General features: G+C 39.0%; 2 pseudogenes and 2 gene segments (V, D, J or C); all 4 read left to right on the top strand.

Annotated features, from left to right (window-relative positions):
• Positions 1 to 1,464: 1,464 nt before the first annotated feature.
• Positions 1,465 to 2,013, top strand: LOC116906197. The segment is given in 2 exon segments: positions 1,465 to 1,510; positions 1,595 to 2,013. Coding segments are annotated over 2 exon segments (465 nt in total).
• Positions 2,014 to 7,237: 5,224 nt separating this feature from the next.
• Positions 7,238 to 7,751, top strand: LOC116906196 (annotated as a pseudogene).
• Positions 7,752 to 12,993: 5,242 nt separating this feature from the next.
• Positions 12,994 to 13,539, top strand: LOC116906195. The segment is given in 2 exon segments: positions 12,994 to 13,039; positions 13,121 to 13,539. Coding segments are annotated over 2 exon segments (465 nt in total).
• Positions 13,540 to 19,474: 5,935 nt separating this feature from the next.
• Positions 19,475 to 19,973, top strand: LOC116906194 (annotated as a pseudogene).
• Positions 19,974 to 26,688: the final 6,715 nt, after the last annotated feature.

Raw genomic sequence — 26,688 nt, 5'->3', positions numbered from 1 at the left:
ATGCACAAAAAATAAGAAAAACAAAATGTGGGGACACCAAGGCCAAGGAATAGATCTACATTCTTGGAGTCCTAGCAAACAAATTGTGATAGCTCTGCACTTCTCTTCCCTGGTGTTTCCATTACCAAGACATGAGGAGAAGATCTCCAGTCTCATAATCTCTATGGTGACCAACCCCCCAAGGCAAAAGGTTCCTCATGTTCATGCCTGCCCTCTGCTCCACTTTTTCTCATCACTCAGTGATCTCTGGCTTAACTTTCACTTCAGTTAACATAACAAACTGGTGTTATGCTATTGATTTTTATGAATTGTTATGAACAGTTAATGTTCCGTACATTCACCAATGGATAATCATGTTTAGAACATGTTTATGTGCTACAATCTGAAACAAGAGACAAACAGAGATATATGAATGTACATTGATACAGAGAAACTGACATAAATTAAGAGGTGCAAAGACTAGGTCCCAACTACAGTGTCCCTAAGAGGAAGGCTAAGTCACTCAGCCTACTGACATAGGACACACATCAGTCTCTTGGATCTACTCTCAGATAAACCTTTGAAAGAAAATGGACTAAATATTTGTGAACTGCTTTCTTAAAAGTTATTTCTTCTTCTTCGGAAGTGATGAGACTAAGGAGAGTCCACAGAAAGTGTTTTCTTTTTTAAAACAGTTGATACCTCATATATAAAAAAGTATAAATATATAGTTGGAAAACAATTTGATGACTATTTGTTAGGTAATAATTATACAGTTTTTGCACACAATTAAATAATCATCACTTCTATATTTTTATACTAAAAAATCAAATAATAGGTACTTATACTGATATTTATCATTGTCAACTTATGTGAAGATAACTTGAAAAGCAATCACAATACAAGACTATTTAAAGTCTGTGGTTTTGTATCTTTATTCTCAAACCACCTGGTGAAGCAGGTGTCATTAATGCTGTTCTGAAGGCAATAATGAAATATAAAAATCTAAAATAAAAAGAAAGAAATGAATCCAAGGGAAAGAATTCCTGAGGGAAAAAACGAACCCCAAATCCATCCTACATCCTCTACTGCAATTTACAATAATATACGATTGCATTGAAGGTAAGGTGACTGGTTTTACTTGTACTGTTCGAAAAAATGGATTCACCCATAAACCTACCTATCTCCCTGCCCCTTTCATTGCTTCCAAGGCCTGCACAGTGTGACTAATACTTTCTGTCTTATGTTTAGAATTGGAAATCCAAATATTAACAGGGAAAAATTCCTGAGTTTTTAGCTCCATTTTTTTCTAAGCACAAAAGTAATCTCGAGCACATGGAGAGGAAACTAGAAATTCTGCCCTGCACTTCCTTTTATCTTTTCAGGATCCTCCCTCGATGCAAAGCAGCCCTCAGGCTCAGACTGAAAGCCCAGGCCTACCTGACGAGTCCTAACTCCTTCTCACTAGAGCCTCCTTCACACAGCATGGCTTTCCTGGTGCTGTTGCTCTGCCTGATGACATTTCCAAGCTGTAAGTGTTTCAGAGTTTCAGGAGAGGGACTTGGGCACTTAATCTATAGGATGAATGACTAATGGTGATGATGCTTGTCCCCAGGTACCCTGTCCCAGGTACAGCTGAAGGAGTCAGGACCTGGCCTGGTGCAGCCCTCAGAGACCCTGTCCCTCACCTGCACTGTCTCTGGATTCTCATTAACCGACTACACTGTACACTGGGTTCGCCAGCCTTCAGGAAAAGGTCTGGAGTGGATGGGAAGAATGAGGTATAACGGAGAAACATCATATAATTCAGCTCTCAAATCCCGACTGAGCATCAGCAGGGACACCTCCAAGAACCAAGTTTTCTTAAAAATGAACAGTCTGCAAACTGATGATACAGGCACTTACTACTGTACCAGAGACACAGTGAGGGAAGTCCAGTGTGACCTTGCACAAAAACTTCCTACAGGGATTCTTAGGACCAGCAGGGGGCGCAGAGGATCAACAAGTTCTTTCCAGGATCACTTCAGAATCTAGGAAGCTCTGCCCTATGATGTCTAAGCAAGGCTTTTAGGGTTAAAGATATGGACTCTTCTTCCAGCCATGGAAATTCTCTAGAACATGATCTTTGGTGTCATATTCTATTAAACTTCTTGTTTCTTCACACAATAGAAGAATCACTAAGTGGTTTTATAATCTAGCAGTGTAAAATAAGAACAAATTATTAAGTTGATAGTTTTGAAAATGACTCAGTGGATGAGAAAAGCCAGTGAGATTTGGTAATGTATTGTTTCTCCTATGACTTCAGTTTTAGTAACATTTGTACTGTTCACATAAATGATATTTGAAAACAATTGCCTTCTTCTTCTCTAACATAAAGTATTCAAGTACATGTCCACAATTTAGTGATGATACAATTAGCATTTTTAATACTAACTGACACTATCTTCTTTCCATACATAAGGAACATAATACATGGCTATTAACTGTGGCCAACATCCATACATATTATTATTGACATTATCCTTTTCTTCTGATTGACTAGTCTTCTCATTCTACACTGTCTGAGCTATGATCTACTGCATGGCTGTGGGCAGTGAGAGAAAATCTGCTAAGGTTGAGTTAAGGTTAGCAGCTACAGATGGTAGGAGCTTTCCCTGTTCCTAGAACCAGGCCCCCTTCACTTACCTGCATCCTTCCATATCGCCCTCCCCATAGGGATATTTGTAGCAGTCAGTCACTTAGAGGCAATACCTCCAAGCACTTCCCCAGGTAAATGAGACACTCCAAACATCTCAGACCAAGCCAATCGGAAGTACCCACTGTCAGACCCCAGTCCACCCCGGAAAGGTACACAAAGATCCTATCCAGAAAAAATAAACTGTGTGAGAATTACTTTGTCTTTTGAGAGATTCTGTCATAAGAGTTGTAACATCACCACCAAGAAAGAGAATTTCTCTACTAAAATGCCGCCAGGAGCTCCCCTGCACTACAGTGTCCAGTGCAGCATCTTGGAACAACAGCAACTACGGTACCAGTGGAGACAGCAGCAGCATAGGGCAGGGAGTCCAAATAGGCTGTTCCCCTTCCTTGCTCAGGAAATTTCACCTGTGCTTGAACCCTTCCATCTGGCATGGCTGGAAATCTCTGTGGAGAGCCTCCAGTACACAGGCACATAATCAGGCTGCCTTAGTTTTATTTTTCCTCAGATCAGTTGGGGGTTCCATTTGAAAAGAGGTTTTACTCTCTTGGAGCTCCTGTACCTGGTGACTTTTCCAAGTTGTGCTTCAGGCTTTCAGGAGAGGAAAACATGCTTGACTCCTATGACATGTATGACTGCTGGTGATGTTATACAACCCTGGGTGCCCTGTAGAGATTCAACTGAAGTAGTCAGGACCCGACCTGCTACATCCCTCACAGAGCCTGTCTCTCAACTGCCCTATCTCTGACTTCTCATTAACCATCAAAGATGTAAACTGGGCCCTCCAGCCTCTAGGAAAGGTTCTGCAGTGGATGCTAGCAATGTGAAGTAATGAAATCACATTATATAATTCAGATCTCAAATCCTGAATCAGCATCATCAGGGAAACAACAAATAGTCAAGTTTTACTTGAAACTGAACAAAGTTTAAACATAGGACACAGCCATCTATCCCTTTGCCAGAGAAACACTGAGTGGACTTCAGTACGAGCCTAAACAAAAAATCTCCTCTCTATGGAAAATGTTGTATCAAACAATTTGACAAAAGCTTGAAATGGCAAACACTACCTCTTTCTTTCATATGCAGAAAAATCATTAAATTTCAGGGGCTCTAGCTAAGATTCCATTTATACACAGGCAAATTACTAAGACCAAATCCCAAAATGATAGCACATGCTGACAAGGACTTGGAGCAAGAAGAAGACTCTCCAATTCAGGTGGGATTTAAAACATGCAATCATGTGACCTAGAAATCTCCTGTATGGTTGTACACTGATGACAGGTAGTAATATTTTCATTTGAAATATATTTTTGCATTTCAAAGACCATTTCTTGATCTCACAGTCGCACTGTCTCTCACTGCTAGAATCTCTGTCAAGAGGCATGAGGTGTGAAGTCATAGGAAGACACTCTAACTGAATGGTGCTTGTATCTCACCTATATCTATGGTCCTCTTTCTGTGTGATATTGTCATAGAACTAGTCCTTGAGGGACAGAAGTTACCTCAGTCAGATTGTTAAAGATTATTTAATGAGGTACTCTGTGAATTCAAGGATGTCTATTTACTAACATGTATTTTATTGGTTTTATTTTATGAGTTTACATGTGGGCAAACATGAAGAAACCACTATACTGCAAGAGAGAAAAACATTCATTGCTTTCCTGAAGTTCCTGTCAAGGGTTTGAGGATTTAGCTCAGTGGTAGAGCACTTGCCTACCAAGTGCAAAGCCCTGGATTCTGTCCTCAGCCCCGTAAAAAAATAAAAAATAAAAAAATAAGAAAATCCCATTGGGTTGAAGTTCTTGTCAATATTTCCATAAGTGATCAAGTGATTCTGTATGCAGAAAATATACTGACAATCTTTATTTATTTATTATATGTCAGGATGAGTTCTCCTGACATTTTCCCCTGACCTAGGATAGAGGTTGAATGTATTTTTCTAATGGAAGAAAAACTTTCTTGTTTCTTTGTTTTCTAAACTCAAGATTTATTGCCTCATATCTTTGATTTCAGAAGGCCTGTGTCTTCAAGGTTTGGGAATACATGGTATGTAACGCTCTGTATCCTACAACCTTTAATAATTAAAAGATTTTAACACATGCACTTGAGAAAAACAGTTATGGTAGTTTTTATCTTCCCCAACAGAAATCCTACAATTGTCCTATAGCCCTTTAAAACCCAGTGAATGCCATGGATCCTCTTCAGTAGCTGTACCAATAGTGGTTCCCGAAATCTTCATTCAATGTCTGCTCAGTGTCTTCTATTTCTGTCCCTGGTCCCCGTTCATTTAGGAATCCAGATCACATACAGACATTGTCAAAGGTCCTCTACTTATCCCACTAATCCAGGAAACAACAAAATAAAAGACCTTGGTCTTTAGCTCCCAGCACTTTTTCTCTAAGGTTCTCACACAGCCCCATGTACCACAGCCACACATGCCAAAGCTGCACATACCACACCCCAATATTCTGTACCTTATTTCACAACCCTTCTCTGTTTAGAGTATCTGTAGTTATGTTTTCACCATTCAGGGACCCTTCACTTGCCCCTTGGACTGAGAAAATCCAAGAGGTAAATTCGCACCTCCTCCTGGTTCCTATCCTGTTCTCCAAAACAAGAATTGAACCCAACTATTACCTACACCTCTTACACTGGTTAATTATTGTTCCCTTGGCATGTTCACAAAAACCATATACAACCTCAGGTCTCTGTACCTCTTTTTCCAGGCGTTCTCTCTCTCTCTCTCTCTCTCTCTCTCTCTCTTTGTTTGTATATGTGCAACTGCAATGTTGGTTCTATTATCATGGTTTCAAACTGCTCCTTGGAATATGGTGTAGTAAAATATAAAAAAGAAAAAAGAAAACTTTCTTTACCATTGCCTTTACTTAGGGTTGCCTTACTTATCAACCCTTATATTTTGCAGCATATACTTAACATTTTCTTTGGGGATTTATTGTCTTTAGACAATTCAGCCATCTAGTAGGCACCTTTTTTCTAAGTTTTGAAGAATTGTATACTCCACGTGTATAAGTTTAATATGTTTATGTCTCTATCCTATTTTCCCCTTCAACATCCCCATATCTTTGCCAACCACATATCTCAACTCAACCACTCTCAACATCATGGCATTTTTATCCCAAAAATGCTGCCCATATGTGCATGTGTGTAAAGGCAAGCATTGCAGCATAGAAAATCGACCAATGACCACATTGTGCTCTTCTCCATGAAATCTATATAAAGCAGTGCCTCACTAAGACAGAAGACCTGGAAAATACTTACAAAGTCTATATTAGGTTATGATTGGCTTGGTTTCAGGTGGGGCTTACACAGAAAACAGCCATCATCAGTGCATGGATTGGATAGGCAGGTCCTGTTCACAAGACATTATTTCACAGTTCTCAACCCAAAGTTTCACATGTTTCATTTTCTCTACGTCCTCCTAATCCATGTCCTCTTAGCCTTGGAGGAATTTAAATGTGACTGGAAAATATTACCTCAAACAATAAAACAAAGCCTTGAGAACAACAACAACAACAAAAAAAAAACAGCCTGTTTCATATGCAAAACATTCTTTGGGTGCCTGCAGTTGTGAACTCTATTTTGTAGCATTAGGAACTAGAAACGTAAGAAGGGGCCACAGCTTATGCATAGGACATGGATGACCAAGGACAAGGGAATATTGGTGATGTAAAAGCAAAATTGAAGTATGGTAAGCGGAACCGAATTGGGAGGACTGAAACAAGAGAACTGATTAAATATGAAAAAGGCACCCTAAAAGATAATTAAAAGCCACAGGTATATGGAGTATGCTAACTAGAGAAAATAAAAACTAATATCATACAACATAAAACAGTCACATGTTGACTACTATACACATGCAGAGAGAAAATGTTGGAAGGGGGACTTTAAAGGAATAAATTAATAACTTCAGAATGAAAAATGAGTGAGTCTGCTGCAAATATACATCTGTCTCCATGGCCAATTTTGAGTCTTAGACAGTCTCCACAATGTCTAATTTAGAAATATATATAAAGTCTAAGGACAGTATTCTATCATGAAGAAGTAACTTTCAGAAAAAACCCAGTGTTCTTCTCACAAAAACTAGTTCTGCTACCATAACGTTACAGGAGTATCTGTTTCCAAAAAACACAATTGGTAGAAGTCATGTCCTGCTCAGGTATTGGAAAAGACTGAGCACATATGTAGAAACACAAGTATGTATGGTACTATTTAATTGTATATTTATACTAAAGAATCCTGACTATGAAAACAAAACTTCTGTGCACAAGGACAAAAGAAAACTAAATGTAATATGGTGAATCTTTACCAAAAAAAAATGTGAATATGAAACCACGACACTTAGTCAAACTCTGTAACTGACATCCATATCTTTGTGTCATATATCTGCTATGAGCACTGTTTTCAGCTCAGGTGTAATTCCATAGCATGTTTTAGCAGTAAGATATGCAAATAATTCTTCTCTATGCCCATGAAAACCAGCCTGTCCTGACCCTGCAGCTCTGACGGAGGAGCCCAGTCCTGGACTCTGAGGTTCTCCCACTCAGTAATCAGTACTGCAGCACTGCACAGACTCCTCACCATGGACATCAGGCTCAGCTTGGTTTTCCTTGTCCTTTTCATAAAAGGTAATTGATAAAAGTGTGATTATCTCTGTTGTGTGCACATGAGAATAAGAAAATTATTTTGTTTTGTTGTGTTAGTGATGGTTTTCTAACCAGTATTCTCTGTTTGCAGGTGTCCAGTGTGAGGTGCAGCTGGTGGAGTCGGGGGGAGGCTTAGTGCAGCCTGGAAGGTCCCTGAAACTCTCATGTGCAGCCTCAGGATTCACTTTCAGTGATTATGACATGGCGTGGGTCCGCCAGGCTCCAAAGAAGGGGCTGGAGTGGGTCGCATACATTAGTTATGGTGGTAGTAACACTTACTATCCAGACTCCGTGAAGGGCCGATTCACTATCTCCAGAGATAATGCAAAAAGCACCCTATACCTGCAAATGGACAGTCTGAGATCTGAGGACACGGCCACTTATTACTGTGCAAGAGACACAGTGAGTGAATGTTACTGTGAGCTTAAACACAAACCTCTTGCAGGGTATTAGTGACCAGCAGGGGGCACAAGGAGCACAGAAAGCATCCAGTTACTGAGTGTTAGTTTATGTAGAAAGACCTGGAACAAAGTAAGCCTGGGACTCCTTAGTGTCTAGGTTGCCTCTCTACATGGATTCTCTCTCCAAGTGATCTTGTAATAACCCTTGAAGTAGACAAAAGTTTATTTGATTTTCAGTTTTCCTGTTTAATATGTGCTTTGTATTCATTGTATTCATTTATTTATATGTTATGGAGTTTCTTTGTCTCTGTTTGCCTCTCTGTCTCTTCAAGGCTCTGTTCATGGATTTCTGATGCTCTCTCTCTCTCTCTCTCTCTCTCTCTCTCTCTCTCTCTCTCTCTCTCTCTCTCTGAGTGTGTGTGTGTGTGTGTGTGTGTGTGTGTTGAGATGGTTGAGATGTCTTTTTCTATCCATCTACACAATAACATTGAAATAAAGTCCATCACTAAGCCTGTATTTCATCACTAGACATGGATCACAGTATATTGCTAGACTGCTTGGTTACAGAGTCCCAATATCACACTGTCTTCACATCTGAGAAGTAGGCTTTCTGATTGGCTACCTACCAAACTGAACTATTTTGTAGTTATGGATACTAAACACAAATCTTCCTGCTGGTGTGGTAAGAACTTAAAGCACAAAATTATACCTATACTCCCATTGAAGATGACTTTCAATGTAGGATAAACTGTGGCTTGAACAAAAGGCAGAACATCACGTAAGGAAGACAAGAATCTGTTTGAGGACCCAGGGTCAGATCCCCAAAAAATAAGGAACACATGAGAGTGTGGAAATATAGACAGGCAGAGAGTCCGTAACATTCCCTTCACAGTACACTATGTGGTCTTCAAGATAGAGTCAACATGGGAAACAAACAGGGCCTGTGACCATGAAGAAGATGACTTTGTGTCTCTCCATAAATATCACAAATATCATATGACACGGACCCAACACAGACCCAGCTTGTGGTGTCAGTAATAAAAATGTGTGAGGCTCCAGAATTGAGAAATGAGGTCAATCTAAATAGTAATACTTACTGAGCTTTGGAAAGTTCTACACAGGTCCTATTCCACCCAAAGAGTAACATTTCTTAGTTCTTTCTCTGTACTTGTTATGGTTTAGTTTGTATAGTTCACCAAGAATTTAATAGAACAGATAATTTTTGTGTTTAACACATTAATCTACTCTCCTTCCCTCAGGTTTCTAAGGATTTTCTTTTATGCTTTTGCCCAAGAAACATGATGTAAATGACGATTGGTTCATTCTGAGTTGGTTTTCCTCATTAGAAGTCAGGTGTGGCATTTAGAATCTAAATATAACATACTTGTCAATGGCATTCTGGTCATATGCTTGGTGTCACCATAAAAGAAAAGTAGGTTCTGTGGTCATACCACCCTGAAACATTAGATCCCCAAGAGAGTAGGAAAGTATTAGACACCAGGGAATGATTATTGTTCAAAACATGAGGTAACCTGGGAAACTGTGTATAATTGTCAGATTGTCATTGAGTTCTAATGCCTGTGATAATGGCATAGCTGGGAATGCAACACATTGGTTTCCTGTGAGTTCTGTAGAAATAAAAGAAATAGTCTCTATTTCCTGGTTTACCAAATTAACATAGACTAGAAGATGCTGTCAGGTACCACCACAGGTGCCTCAACAGAATGATTCTACATTCTCTGTCCTGCTCTGCCACCATCAATTCCATTCACCTGTGTGATGACGGTTTCTGAAAGGGAGATGAGGCTTTAACATCATGTCCACAAGGAACTCACAGCTACAACTACAGTAGTGAATGACTGGATAACTACAAACTGTGGTCCAGACCAACCAATGATGCTCGAGACTGACAAGTTTTCTGATTTCATCTCAATTTCCAACACAACTTGATTAACAGTTTGTAACATTCTTTGGTTATTGAAGTCTTCTCAGAGCCAAACGCCGAAGTTCTTATAATTTCTGTACATTTGTAAAGTAAGTGTATATATGTGTGCACAACAATGCAGAGGAAGTGGCCATGGGAACCACAGAACACAGGGTAAAATATTCCAGCACTTAAGCAAATGAAGAGAGGGGTCAAATGTCACTAAACCCCTGAATTTCTACAAATCCTATAGCAATAGGGCTGAGCTGTCTAAAATATATAAAATATCACCACTGCCCCCAAAACACTGCCTGGAATATGTCCCTTTCAATCTTATTCACTGGCCATAGGATTGCTAGAATGTGGGTTCATCACAAATGTTTAATTCACTGCTATTTTTCAAGTTGTTACATCACTTCACTCTGGGTTACTTTTCAGAACATTCTATTTGCACACAGGGGAAGCATCAACATAGTGTCATGTCATGAGAGTCTTTAAATGTATATACATCACCTAAGTGAGGAGTGCAAGAATTTGTTTTGCTTGCTTTCAGATCTGTGATTGATGAACTAAAGATAGAATAATTTTTGTTGTTCCTTCATGCTCTGTGCACACCCAGCCAAAATAAGAAACATGTATCTGATGAGGAAGGAGGCTCTTGAAGTGGCCACACTCTGAGATCACCTGCTGCCAAATAACTGGACCTCTCTTTTTCTCAGGATCTAGCCAAATGTCTCTGTTACATTTCCACAGTTTTCTTTGTGAAAGAACAGTGGTGGAGGAAATAATTCACTGCTGTGTACTGTATTTTTCAAATAAAAATTGAAAAACTGAATTAAAAAATGAATTTCTTTCTCCTCAAGAAAAAAAAAGAAAAGAAAAGGAAAAATGAGAGAAAGGGAGAAAGAAAAAGTATTGGCCCAAGGGGAAATTTCCTAAACTAAACTCATGCTCATACTCTAAGATCAAGAATTAATAAATGAGATCTAATGACACTGGAAAGCTTCTGTAAGGCAAAGGACATAGGCAATAAGACAAATTGACAACCTGCAGATTAGGAGAAATTCATCAGTAACCCCACATCCAACACAGGGATAATATTCAAAATATATAAAGACCTCAACAAGCTGTCTGCCTAAAAATCGAACAACCTAACCAATACTGAGGTACACAACTAAAACAAGAATTCACAACAGAGAAATCTGGAATGGCTGTGAAATGCTTAAAGAAATGTTTAATGTCCTTAGAAATCACATAAATGCAAATGAAAACAACCCTGAGTTCCTACCTTACAACAAAGAAAATGGTACCATCAAAACTTCAGGTGACAACACATGTTGGCAAGGATGTGGGGAAAAACACTCCTCCATTGCTGGTGGAATTTTAAACTGATAAAACTCTGTGGAAATCAATTTGAAGTTTCCTCAAAAAATTAGAAATAGATCTAAATTAAGACACATCAATAGCACTCTTAGAAATATACCCAAAAGTTGCCCCACCATGCCAAAGGGGCACATGTTCCATTATGTTCACAGTGGCCTTATTTTTGATGAACAGAAGCTGTAAACAGCCCAGATGTCCCAGGACAGAAGAATGGATACAGAAAATGTGGTTCATTTATGCAATGGAATACTACTCAGTTATTAAGAACAAGGACATCCTGAATTTTGTAGGCACATGGATGGAATAATGTGTGAGTTAACTCAGACCCAGAAGGACATGCACTGTATGGATGCACTAATAAGTGGATATTAGCCAAAAATGTACAGACTACCCAAGTTACAATCCACAGAACTCAAAAAGTTCAACAAGATGAAGGGTGCAAGGGAGGACTCCTCAGTCCCACTTGGGAGGTAGATGAAAGCAAACACAGTGGAGGAGGTAAGGAGGAACCTTGGGGGAAAATGGCACAGTATGGCTGGGGGAGTGAGGTACATGGTCTGGTATTAGATGGGGGACAATTTCTGAACCCCTGGGACTAGCAAAAAGAGTGGAAATAGGCAGCCTTTGAAGGTAGAATGATGGGAAAATGCTCTAGAATATTGCAGAGACCTGGACAGTAACAGACTCTCAGAACTCAAAGAAGGGGAACATATATAAAATGCCCTACAGTGGGCAGATGGAAATTGTACATCATACATCCAGCAGAAAGACATTATAAGAGGGATGGGTTTTCTATCCCACTGTCAAAACTCTGGTCCATAATTGTTCCTGCCAGAAAGAGCTGCAGGGATGGAAATGGAGAAAAGCATGAAGAGAAGGTTCAGTGACAGGGCCAAAATGGGATGCAGCTCAACAGGAGACCCCAAGATCTGACACTATTACTGAGGCTATGGAATACTCACACAAAGGGACCTAGAATGACGGCTGTCTGAAAGACTAAACAAACAGTTTAAAGAGTCAGTTGCAGATATTTGTGCCAAACAAGGAACAGAAGTAGTTGACCTCTGGGTTGATTTAGGGAAAATATGGAAGAAGCTGAGGATGAGAGCCCCCAGTAAGAGAACCATAAGTCTCAGCTAACCTGGACCTGAGAGATCTCTCAGACATTTGTCACCAAGCAGGGATCATACACCAGCTGATATCAGACCCACAAAACATATACAGCAGAGGATAGCAGGTCTGGGTTAACTCAGAGAATGTGCACATAATCCTCAAGAGACTGGATGCCACAGGCAGTTTAGAGGTATGGTGGTGTGGGTGGTATGGGGATATCCTTATGGAGACAGTGAGAAGGAGGGTAGAAAGGAGGTATGAGATGTACAAGAGTTGGAGGATGGAACAGGGGGGTACTAAAATGAAGAATAGGAAAAATAAAGGCCAGCTAAGACTTCACAAATCTGATTTAATAAAAGTCCAGAGCAAAGTCACATTTCAGAACATCCTAAAAGACAGAAGGACATGTGGATTAGACACCAACCCCCCAAAAAATGTTTGAATAATGAATTAAAAATCTAGTTTAAACAACACACATAAAACCTGGAACCCCATTCTGCCTGCGCTTCATGAATGTGGGTTCATTTACTCTAAACATCCCCATGTTTTTCATCCTAGACCTGCACAATATGAATCATATAACTTCCTGTTTATCTAAAATTCGACCTCCAGACATTAACAGAAAAAGGTTCCTTATTTTCCTCTACTGGTGCTCTACAATGCACAAGGTAAATTTCTCTCAACAGGAGGGAAAACTGGAAACCTTATCCAGTGCTTCCTTTTATCCTCTCAGGAACCTCCCTCAATGCAAAGCAGACCTCAGGCTCAGGATAAAAGCCCAAGCCTAGCTGGGAAGCCTCACCCTCTTCCTATTAGAGTATTCATTAGAGCATGGCTGTGCTGGTGCTGCTCCTCTGCCTGGTGACCTTTCCAAGCTGTAAGTGTTTCAGGGTTTCAGAAAAGGGACTCAGACATGACTGCTAGATGTGTGACTAATGGTGATATTGTTTGTCCACAGCTGTCTTGACCCAGGTACAACTGAAGGAGACAGGACCTGACCTAGTGCAACCAACACAGACCCTGTCCCTCACCTGCACTGTCTCCGGGTTCTCATTAACCAACTACCGTGTACACTGGGTCCGTCAGCCTCCAGGAAAGGGTCTGGAGTGGTTGGGAATAATGTGGGCTGATGGAAGCACAGATTATAATTCAGCAATTAAATCCAGACTGAGCATCAGCAGGGACACCTCCAAGAGCCAAGTTTTCTTAAAAATCAACAGTCTGCAAACTGATGACACAGCCATGTATTACTGTGCCAGAAACACAGTGAGGGAAGTTGATTGTGAACCTGAACAAAAACTTCCCTACAGGGATGCTCAGGACCAGCAGAGGGCAATAAAGACAAACAATGATATCCAGGACCACTTCAGACTCTAGGAAGCATTAGTCGATATTGTATGGGCATTTTTCTTTTAATGTTAGATATGTGGACTCTTCTTCTACCATGGAAAGTCTCTAGAGGCTTCTCTTCAGTGTCATATTCCATTAAAGATCTTGTTTGTTCACACACTAGATGAATTTTTAAATGGTTTTATAATAAAACTGTATTAATGAGAACAAGTTGTTGAGCTGATATTTATACAGAACACTCAGTAGAATATTGTGGGGGTGAGGATAACTAGGGAGATTTGATAATAGAATTGTTTCCCACATGACTACTCTTTGAATAACCTTTTTACTGTTTACATAAATAATGTTGAAATTAATTGTATTCATCTTCCCTAACATGAAGTTTTCAAACACATCTCCACAATTCAATGATGACACAGTTATCATTCTGTTTGCTAAGTCATTGGATCTACAATGCACATATAAGGAACATTATATGCTGCAAGTAACTGTGGCCAACATATATATACATTCTTATTGAAATAATCCTTCCCAACCACCAGACTAGTCTTCTCATACTCCACTGTCCAAGCTATAACCACTTTACTTTATATCGGTTTTTTCTGTCACATTTGATATGATGTGATATGAAATTAGACTTCAGAGAATCAGGTAACCCTCTTAAAATATGGGGTACACAGCTACATAACAAATTATCAACTGAGGAAAATCGAATGGTTGAGAAGCACTTGAGAAATGTTCAATATCCTCAGTCATCAGGGAAATGAAAATCAAACAACCCTGACTTTCAACTTCACTCCAGTCATAATGGCTAAGATCAAAAACTCAGAAGACAAGAGATTCTGCAAGACTGTGAAGAAAGAAGAATACGCCTCCATTGTTTGTGGGAATGCAAGCTGGTATAACCACTCTGAAAATCAGTCTTGCAGTTCCTCAAAAAGTTGGAAAGAGTACTACCTAAGGACCCATCTATACCACTCCTGGACATATATCCAAAGGCTGCCTCAACATATTCAAAGACACATGCTCACTATGTTCATAATGGCCTTATTTATAATAGCCAGAAGCTGGAAAGTACCTAGATGTCCATTAACAGAGGAATGGATACAGAGAATATGGTACATATACACAATGGAATACTACTCCGCTATTAAAAAAAACACTTCATAAAATTCTTAGGCAAATGGATAGAAATAGAAAATATCATCTTGAGTGAGGCAACCCAATCACAAAAGAACACACATGGTATATACTCACTGATACGTGGATATTAGCCCCAAATCTCACAGTGCCCAAGATACAATTTATGCACAATATGAAGCCAGAGAAGAAGGAAGACCAAAGTGCAGATACTTCAGTCATTCTTAGAAGGGGGTACACAGTATACTCCCAGGAGGAAATACAGAGGCAAAGCTTGGAGCAGAAACTAAAGGAAATGCTATCCAGAGACTGCCCAACCTGGAGATCCATCCCATTATACAGTCATGAAACACAGACACTATATATAGAGTGTGTCAGGAGACATCTGTATGTGGTTCCTCTCAGCAAGCACTCCTTGGCACCCTCAATAAAGTCTTGGTTCGATACATATATATGTAGGCAGAATATGTTGCATAAAGCCAACATCTCTAAATGGCAAAAAGGTAGAAATCAAATCTAAATGTCTATATTGCCTGTGACCAACGATATGAAAGCCAAATACTAAGAGGAAGAATAAAACAAGTGTTCTAAAGATGGAGAGAAAGAGGTCCCTATTCCATGAAATGGGAGTATGGTTTACACTGTTTGAAAATAATTTGGAACACATGCAAGGAATTACATTTACAAGACAATGTGGCAGTATTCAAGGAAAGTAACATTTCATCTAAACTATACTTTTCTATTCCATTTCCTCATCCCATCAACCCTATGTCTCTCAGTGAGTCTCTCTGTGGAGGCCTGCATTCTGAACTCTTATGAGGATACCCTTGTTGAATTATGTTTTTAGCTCTCACATTAATCAGGTCCTTCTACCATGTATTGACAACCTGGACATGTCCAGGGAAATTGTGAAAATAGACTAACATAAATACACTTTGTAAAAAAAAATGTATGTAACTTGGATGTCCGGGCAAGATCTTTGTCAACTTTTGTCAAACTGGAACCATCCGAGGGAGGAAGCCTCAAATGAAAAAATTCCTTCATGAGATCTTACTGTAGACAAGCCTGTGGAGTACTTTCTTCAATAGTGATTAAGATGGAAAGGCTTAGCCCATTATGGATGTGGCAAACTACTGGCTATTGAAAGAAAAAAAATCTGGATTGTGTAAAACAGCAAGAAGGGCGGGACAATGCAAAGGAAATACTTCCTTGTTCCAAGTCCTTATACAAGTTTCCAGCATAAAGCATGGCACAGATTAGATCTAGAATAAAAGTGTGATTAAATGTGTCTTCTTACCTCAAATATCCAGATGAAAAATATATGTCCCCACTTGAAATTAAGCAGAAGCTCCTAATAGATGGGCTCTCCATTTTAGGTTTTAGTCAAATTGACAACATAAAATAGCCATTACATTGGGCATATAATGTTCTCCATATAGTAATATGTACATCTTGATGAGCTTTCAGGTGAGTAAGTAGCCATAAAAACACTGTAGTGTAAGATAATAAAACATTCCTTGCTTACCAAAGCCACTATAACTCTCACTTATCTGATTATTTCAGTCTTTTGAGGTAATGTGTACTGACAGTGCCCATGCCTTCTGGATCAGTTCATCCATTGCTCATGGGACACTGACTGTTTCCTTTAGGACAGAGGTTCACTAAGTTTTCTAATGGAAGCAGCATTGCCCAGTCTCAATGGTTCAACACTCACGGATTGATTTCCTCCAGGATCTCTCTTTCAGACTGCTTGTTACTTCAAGTGTGAGGAATCTCTATTATGTAGCATCATTGTATATCCACTGTCTTAAAACTCACGAGAAAGTTTGTATTCTAATTGAACTAATTTTTTACAGGTAGAAGAAAGATAATTATAAATATTGCCACCCTCCAACTACCAGGGAACATTGATGGTCCTATAAATTATGGAGGCTCAGGCAACACTCTTCCAATTTCTCAATACTTCTCACCAGTAGAGAATCCTCAAGTTATCATCTACCCTTCTAGATAGAATCTTGTACGTCTTTTCTTGGTACCTTTTCTTCAGTACTAGCCAGATCTTGCACATTTAACTCCCAGAGAATCTCCCCTCAGATATAACCAAAACCCCACCTCCCAAAGTCCCAGTACTCCATGACTCATCCCCCTACCCCTTTAGTCAGCACCCTCTACTGTTATTCTTTCTGCATGACTAGAAACTTCCAGTTGCCCCATCTGGAGAAAAGGTACAAAGAGAGACCCTGAACCTTTGAAGAGTTTGAGTGTCTGAATCTGTTTTGGTCAACTGTAGTGTGGAGCCTATCAGTGGCGGGTTATCCTAGGCTCCTATCAGCATGCATAACCCTATCATTATTAGTGTAAGGGATTGATTCTTGTTCATGGAATGGGTCTCAGTTCAGGCGAGCTATGGATTAGACATTGCTTCAATCTCTGCTCCATCTTTGTCCTTTGAATCTGGACTGGATCTAAATATCACACTCAGGAATTCTCTGTAAAAATAAAATGCACAGTAATCTTTGATGATTCCACGTGTGTATTCATACTTCTGCTTTCCATATGACATTTTTGTGTTTTATACAGTGGTTCTCTATCCTCAGATGTGTGTCTGTAGGGTGTGTGCATGTGTATGCATGTTGACAGAAATGGCTTCTTCTGTCAATCAGTACCATAAGTTTTAGACATGTTCTGTCACTGAACATTACTTTACCAGTAATTTTTAACCAGTTTATCTAGTGAACCTAGTGATCATAGCCCCATAGTAAAAACAAAAACAAAACAACAACAACAACAACAACAAAAAAAACTTAAGTGCGGTAGGAGGTTCTGAGATTAGCTAGGAACCAGGGCAATAAAAATTCCTAGAAATCTATAATGGTAACCCTACCTAAGACTCTGTTCAATACGTGATATAAGGACTCACATATCTCTCTCCTATAAAAAGACATAATTTACAGTTGAAGAATGGAGACATCAACCTAGCCACAAAAACTTAGACCCACAACTTGTCCTACATACAGGATGTTTAGAGATAAAATTGAACAAGAATCCAAGGGAATGACCAACCAATGACTGAACAAATTGTTAGCAATGCCATCAGAAAGAGAGAGCACCACTAACACTATTAATGATATTTGCCTATACTTACAGAACGGAGTCTGGCATAAGTGAAATATCAGATGTTTTACCCAGCAGCCAATATAAACCAATGAAAAGACCCACAGATGAACATTAGGAAGAGATTGGACAATCCTTTGAAAGGGGTGTCGGGATGGATTTAAGGAACCAGAAAGGTCAAAAAAAGCACAGGAAAAATTACAGGATCAATTAACATCATTCCATAGAAACTCACAGAGACACAAACAACAACAAGTGTGCATGCATAAGATAGTCCTAGGCACGTAATAAAAGAGATATTCAGCTTGGTCTTCATGGGGGTTCCCAAACCACAGGTGCTGGGGCTGTCTCTGACTCTATTGCCTGCCTTGGATTCCTGTTCCATAAAGTGTATCTCTTTCCTACCCTCGGTAGGAGAAGATTAGCCTAGTAGTACTACCAGTTGATAGGCCAAGGGAAGTTGATATTGATGGAAAGACTATTGTTCTCTGAAGAGAAAGAAAGGAAAAGACTGGAGGAGTTGAGATAAAAGGGAGAAACTCGGGGGAGAAGAATGAAGAAAAGGTTTCATCAAGATTGAAGTAAATAAATAAATAATTTAATGAAAAATATAAACAATAAAATATTAGTAGCCATAAAATTGACCTTTGGAACGAGTGTCTACATGTATACTAGACAAAATGTAATGACTGAGAAAACTCTTAGGAATAAATATCTACTTCTCAAATAGAAGATAACTGTAAATAACATGTAGCTTTGCCATGAATTCCTTACCTTTGTAAAGGGAACTTAATTGGTGACTCCCTTGAACAGAGTTTGAAAAGGAAAATCTAAGTGTTATAAGATTACAGTACAGTATATAAATAATCTCAGATCAACCAGGTAGGAAAAGTTATCCTAAAATTTAATCAAACTCTCTGCTTATACTAAGTATATAGTTTTTGAGGGGGGAATGAAAACTAGCCTAACACAACATAAACATGGTCACAAGAATCAGGTGCACAGATGCAAAAATAAAATGGTGGAGGACTAAAAGGAATAAACAGATAATATCAGGATGCCCAACAACCAAATTTGCCTCAAAGATAAATGTCACCATAGCAACTCTGAGTGGTAGACAGGTACTATCTCAGGTGCAATCCTTCATAAGATATAAGGACAACATGCTGCCATTAGTAGGTCAACTTCTAAAAATTCACAGAAGACAATGGATTCTGCTACCACAACATTGTAGGTGTATTCCTGTCTAAGAGACACATTATGGACATGTCATACAGTGTGACAGTTCAGAGAGTGGAAAAACCAACCTCATATCTAGAAACACAATTATGTATGGAGCTATTTAATTACACACGTATACTAAGACACGTGACAGTATGAAAACAAAGCATGTTTATGCACATGCACAAATGAAGACTAAATGGAGTGTGGTGAAATTTAAACAAAAAATATGACTATGAAGCCTCCATACTTTGTCAAACTCTGTAAGTTAAATCAATGTCTTGGTTTACTTACATATATTATTCAGATTGGATTCTGCCCAAGTCTAACCCCAGAGCATGCTATAGCAGGGAGACATGCAAATAATGCTTCTATGTACCCATGAAAACCAGTGCTGACCTGACCCTTTCACTGTCACAGAGGAGCCCAGCCCTGGATTCCCAGGTCCTCACATTCAGTGATCAACAATCAAAACAGACAACTGATCATGGACTTTGTCCTCAGCTTGGTTTCCATTGTCTTTAATTTATAAGGTAATCTATAGAGAAGAAATTCTATCTGATATTTGCACAGGAGAAATATAAAAACTGTTTTGTTTCCTTATTTGGTTTTGCTTTTTAGTGACACTTTTTAATCAGCATTCTCTGTTTGCAGGTGCCCAGTATGAGGTACAGTTGGTAGAATCTGAGGGAGGTTTAGCACAGCCTGGAAAGTACCTGAAACTCTCCTGTGCAACCTCTAGATCCACTTTCAGTGATTACTGGATGGCCTGCGTCTGCCAGGCTCCTGAGAAGGAGATGGAGTGGGTGGCATTAATTAGCAATAATGGCAGTAGCACCAACTCTGAAGATACCAGGAAGGGCCGATTCACCATCCACAGAGACAATGCCAAGAAGACACTGTACCTGCAAATGAGCAGTCTGAGTTCTGAGGACACAGCCATTTATTACTGTGTAAGACGCCCAGTAAGTGAATGTCACGATTAGCTCAAACCTAAAACTCCTAAGGAGCTTTCAGGACCAGCATGGGGTGAAGCGAGCACACAAAATTCCTAGTTACAGAGGTAATGGCCTATTCAGAAAGACCTGAGGGAAGAGAGGGTTGGACTACTCTGTGTGTAGGTTGCCTTTCTACAGAGATACTCTCTGCAATTATAGTGTGTAGTAACCCTTGAAATATAAAAATGGTTATCAAAATTTTTGTTTTCCTGTATTGTATGTGTTTGTTTTCATTCATTTATTATAGTATTTTATCTCTCTTTTTTAGATATGTCTGTGTTTATTTGTCTCTCTCACTTTGTCATTCTGTTTATGTCTGTCTTTCTTTCTCCCAGTCTCTCTCTTTTTTCTTTCTCACTCTCTTATTCTCAGTGTGTGATTGTGAGTAACTGTATTTCTCTGAGTGTGACTGTGTGTGAGTGTGTACATGTTCTATCAATCTACACAATAATTTTGAAATAAAATCAATCACCTGGCCTGGATATTTGGTTGGAAGTCAAGTCTATCTCTTTTTGTAGGGAATGAGAACTAAAAACAGATACTCGTACTTGTGTGGAAAGAACATGAAGCACAGTGTTATATAAACAGCCTCATTATAGTTAACTTTTTCTAGTTTTCGCATTTTTATTGGATATTTAATGTGTTTGCATTTCAAATGTTATCCCATTTCCCATCCCCCCTCCCTTCCCCTTTACCCTGCTTCTATGAAGATGCTCATCCTACCACACAACCAATTCCAACATAACACGTTGGCATTCCCCAACACTGGGGAAATGATCCTTCACAGGACCAAGGGTGTCTCCTCCTATTGATGCTAGAAAATTCCATCCTCTGTGACATATGCAGCTGGAGTCATGGGTACCTCCAAGATTACTGTTAAGTTGGTGGTTTAGTCCCTCACAGCTCTGAGGGGGTCTGATTGGTTGATATTGTTGTTCTTCCTGTGGGGGTGCATGCCCCTTCAGCTCCTTCAGTCCTTTCATTAATACCTCCATTGGTATCCCCATGCTCAGTCTGATGTTTACCTATCATGGCAGAACAATCCTTGCAAATCTTAATGCAATGAAAGAACATGAAAATGACCTTCAATTCAATCTTACAGAAATGATATAGATTTCTAAAAGGAATGAATTAATCCCTTAAAGAAATAAAGAAAAATATAGTCAAACATGTAGAGGCTTCAAAGGGGATAAAGTAAATCTCTTAAAGAAATACAAGAAAATACCATTAAATGAGTAAGGAAATAAATAAAACTGCTCAGGACCTAGAAATAAAAACACATGCAGTAAGGAAAACAAGAATTGAGAATATCTGGCGATTGAAGAACTAGAGCACAGGAACAACAGACTGAAGCATCACCAACAGAACACAAGATGTGGAAGACAGATTCTCAGGCACAGAAGATACAATAGGAAAACTTGATATATTAGTCAATAAAAATGGTACATCTAAAAAATTCCATACCAAAAAAAAAATCCGAGAAGTTTAAGATACCATGCAAAGACCTAACCTAAGTATAAGAGGAATAAAAGTTGTAAAGACCATGATATCTGGCATGCAGAATGCTCCCAGAGACAATGTGTGCAACCTTAGACAAGTCACCTATCAGTGAAGTCATGAAACCTGAAGAGGCCACCTTTTGAGCCAGGCAGAAAAACTGGTAGAGAGATAAGCAAATCAACTCATCCACAAAATTTTCACAAAATTTGGCCTGTCTAAAATTAACTTCAGGCCAAACCCATAAGCATAACCAGTTGCTGACATTATTAATGGCATTCCATCATGCTTCCAGACAGGAGACTGGAATAACTATTCTCAGAGAGACTCTAACCAGCATCTTCTTGAAACAGATAAAGATATTGCCACCCATCATTAGATGGAGGTCAGGGACTCTTGGGGAAGAGTTGGGGGAAGGATTGAGAGACCTAAAAGGAATAGACACCCCACAGAAAGACCAACAGATTAAACAAACCTGGACCTATGGGGGGTCTTAGAGACTGATCAGCAAACAAGAAAAATAGATGGACTGGAACAAGACCCCATAGAACTTACATAGCAGAGGGCTGCCATGTCCTGCTTCAGTAGTAAATGAGTGGCATGCTACAGAGACCTGATATGTCAAGTTCGTGTAATACTCAGGTGCTTCCCACCCACTCAGAAGAGAAGGGGAGTGGACATGGGTTGAGAGACTCTGAATAATGGCAACTGGAAGGGAGCGACATTTAGGATTGAAAGAAATGGAGAGAAATATGTGAATATTAAAAGAAAAATCATGGAAAGATAGAGAATTCAACACACACACACACATAAACATAATAAAAGCAAAACAAAGCAAGGCATCAAATTAAATAGGAACTTAAAGCAATTTTATGGATAAAACAAAGTTGCCTAATCTCACACTATCTATTCAGTAATGTACTTGAAGTGCTTTGTACGTTATAAGGCAACTAAAGAGATCAGCGGGGCTACATAATGGAAATAAAAGGTAAAGTATTGCATTTGATGGATGATATGAAAATGTGCATAAGTGACCTAAAATATTCTGCTAGAGGGCTCTTATATCTTATAAATACCTTAAGGAATGTGGCTAGAAACAAAAGTAATATGGAAAATATAATATCCCTCCTTTATACAAAAGATAATCTGACTGAGAAAGATTAGGAAAACAACAATCTTCATAATAACCACAAATAATATAAAACAATGTGATATAACTCTAATCAAGAAAGTTAAAGACTCCTGTGGCAAGAATTTGAAGTCCCTGAAGAAAGAACTTGAAGAGGAAACCAGATGATGGAAAGATCTCCCATGTTTATGGATAGGTAATGAAAATATAGATCTTAACAAAAGCAATCTACAGATTTAATGTGATTACCATGAAATTTGCAACTCAATTTATTACAGTCCTTGGAAAAGCTTTAATTCATAGGGAAAGAAAAAGTAAAAGAAAAACTAAGGTAGTTAAAACAATCACAAAATATGAAAGAACTTCATGAGGGGACCACCATCAGTGACCTCATTTTGACTACAGAGAAATAGTTATAACATCTGCATTGTACTGGTATAGAAAAAGACATATTGATCAATGGAAAAATTGCAGAGTCGGAAATCATCCCACAGAATTATAGACACTTAATTTTTAACAAAAAGTCAAAAGCCCTAAAATGAAAAAAAAGTATCTCAAAGAATGTTGCTAACTACAAATAGATTCATATCTCTTATTCCACATGAAATGAAAATCTAAGTGAATCACAGACTTTAACCTAAAACTGTATACACTAAATCCAGTAGAATAAAATTTGGGAATAGCCTTCTCATGGTAGAGGAGAAAATTTCCTGAAGAGAACTCCAGGGTCTCAGGCTCTCAGATTAATTGATAAATAGAACTTCAGGGAACTGAAAAGTTTCTTTTAGAAAAAGAACAATGTCAGTAGGAAAAAATGGCATGCTACAGATTGAGAAATGATCTTCACTAATCCTGTATTCCATTAAAGGCCAATATCCAAAGTATGCAAATAAATAAAGAAGTTTTTTTTCCAATAAACCAAATAACACAGTTTAAGAACTACTATAGAACCAAATGTATAACCTAAGTGTATTTTAAAGAGAGGAATTTAAAATGAGAAGAACCTAAAGAAATGTTGAACATCCTTAGTCCTCAGGGAAATGCAAGTCAAATGTACCCTGAGATTCTACCTTACAATGATGATAATGGCTAAGAACAAAAATTCAAATGATAGTACATGCTAATGAGAATGGCAAGAAAGAAGGTCCTTCTTCCATTGCTGGTGAGAGTGCAAACTGGTAAAACCCCTCTAAAAATCAATCTGGTGGTTCCTCACAAATGTGGAAATAGTTCAACCTGAAGAATGAGCTGTTCCACTCCTGGGCATATACCCAAAAAACGATGCACCATAACACAAGTTCATACCGGCTTTATTTGTTAATAGACAGAAGCTGGAAGATGTCCCTCAACAAAAGAATGGATAGGAAACAGGTTCATTCACAAAATGGAATACTATTCAGGTATTATAAAGATAGAACATCATGAATTTTTCAGGCAAATAGATGGATCTAAAAATTATTATACTGAGTGAGGTAACCCAGACCCAAAATGAAATAAATGGTACTTACTCACTGATAAGTAGATATTTGCCAAAAAGTACAGAACATCCATGATAAAACTCACAAACACAATGGATTTTAAATACAGGGAAGGCCTAAGTAAGGATGCTTCAATCCCTAATAGAAGGGGGAACAAAATAATCAGGGGAGACAGAGGGAGCCAGTGACATTGGTAAAAGGTGGTAGGGGAGGGTGATTGGCAGTCAGGATCAGGTATAGGGGAGACTGGAGAGCAGCCCAGAGGAGCAGGGGAAAGAATGTACATATGATGCTGTGTTGGGTTGAGAGGCAAGGGATCCTCTAAAAAGTCCAGGAAACCTGGAATGTGAGAAGCTTCTAGGGTTCAATGGGGATAACTTTAGATTCGATTCCCAACATTGGAGAGATAGAACCTAAGAGACCACTTCCAGTATAGAGACAGGGCTCTGAATGGAGGGATGGGGTCACCAACCTAAACTCAAAATGGTTAATTTTTTAGTCATTAAGAAAATGCAAATAAAAACACTCTCAGATTCCATTATACCTGTTAGAATAGATAGGATCAAATATTCACGAGATAGTCCATGGTGGCAAGGATTCAGAGATGGAAAAGACCCTCTCTTGGGTGTCTATGAGGGAGAGACTTGCATCCTCTTTGGAAATACATTTGATGGTTTCTCAGACATCAGGGAATAAGTCTACCTCAAAATAAAACTATGTTACTTCTGGGCATATACCCCAAGCATCCTCTAATATACCACAGGGACACTTGCTCAACTATGTTCATAACTGCTGTATTTGTAATTTTCAAACCTGAAAACCACCTAAATGTGTTTCAAATAAAAAAATGGATACAGAAAATGTTACATGTATGCAGTTTAATACCATTCAGTATTAAAAGAAAAACATCATGAGTATTGCAGGCAAATTAAAAAAACTTTATAATTATCATCCTCAGTGAGATAACCCAGAGCCCAAGACACACATGGTGTGTACTTACCTTGACACAGGCTGACACCCTGTTGGGCTTGGAATTGGCAGTTCAGGAGAATAGGCCTAAATTTCTGTTTTCACTGACTGTGCAAATCCATAATAGCCTAGAAAAGTCAGTTACTGGAAAAAAAACAGGATTCAGGCATCCAGCCTAAAACTGCCCTGCCATCAGCAACAGTCACACTAAAAGGCCTTAGGCAAAGGCAGTGACTCAGTAGCAGTTACCAGACTCTTTCCAGCAATAGTCTCTAGGTTTATGGTCCCTACATCCCATTAATGGTTTTGGAATATCCCCAGAGACTCATGTAACAAATTAAGATAGAGTCCAGGTACACTGAACTTCCTCTAATATGGTTTAATATGCCTGCCAGGTTGGGCCTCACTGGCACAAGATATGCCTTGTCTGCTCACACTAGACATCCCAAGGTGGTGCCTTACCCAAAGGGAAATTTCCTTCTGTGAGTATAACTAGAGGAGTAGTAGGGGAGGGATTTATAAGGATGGGAGTGGGAAAGAGTGTGGTTGCGACCAGGAGGTAAAGTGTATAAAATTTAATGATAAAACAAACCAGACACACTCAAACTAATAGAAGAAAAACTAGGGAAGCATCTGGAACACATGGGCACTGGAAAAAATTTCCTGAACAAAACACCAATGGCTTATGCTCTAAGATCAAGAATCGACAAATGGGATCTCATAAAACTACAAAGCTTCTGTAAGGCAAAGGACACTGTGGTCAGGACAAAACAGCAACCAACAGATTGGGAAAAGATCTTTACCAATCCTACAACAGATAGAGGCCTTATATCCAAAATATACAAAGAACTCAAAAAGTTAGACCGCAGGGAGACAAATAACCCTATTAAAATATGGGGTTCAGAGCTAAACAAAGAATTCACAGCTGAGGAATGCCGAATGGCTGAGAAACACCTAAAGAAATGTTCAACATCTTTAGTCATCAGGAAATGCAAATCAAAACAACCTGAGATTTCACCTCACACCAGTGAGAATGGCTAAGATCAAAAACTCAGGTGACAGCAAATGCTGGCGAGGATGCGGAGAAAGAGGAACACTCCTCCATTGTTGGTGGGGTTGCAGACTGGTACAACCATTCTGGAAATCAGTCTGGAGGTTTCTCAGAAAATTGGACATTGAACTGCCTGAGGATCCAGCTATCCCTCTCTTGGGCATATACCCAAAAGATGCCCCAACATATAAAAAAGACACGTGCTCCACTATGTTCATCGCAGCCTTATTTATAATAGCCAGAAGCTGGAAAGAACCCAGATGCCCTTCAACAGAGGAATGGATACAGAAAATGTGGTACATCTACACAATGGAATATTACTCAGCTATCAAAAAACAACGAGTTTATGAAATTCGTAGGCAAATGGTTGGAACTGGAAAATATCATCCTGAGTGAGCTAACCCAATCACAGAAAGACATACATGGTATGCACTCACTGATAAGTGGCTATTAGCCCAAATGCTTGAATTACCCTAGTTGCCTAGAACAAATGAAACTCAAGACGGATGATCAAAATGTGAAGGCTTCATTCCTTCTTTAAAAGGGGAACAAGAATACCCTTGGCAGGGAAGAGAGAGG

This window comes from Rattus rattus, chromosome 7, assembly GCF_011064425.1.
Source record: "Rattus rattus isolate New Zealand chromosome 7, Rrattus_CSIRO_v1, whole genome shotgun sequence".
Lineage (NCBI taxonomy): Eukaryota > Metazoa > Chordata > Mammalia > Rodentia > Muridae > Rattus > Rattus rattus.
The sequence above is the reverse complement of the archived record's forward strand: the minus strand, read 5'-3'. Positions and strand labels throughout refer to the sequence as shown.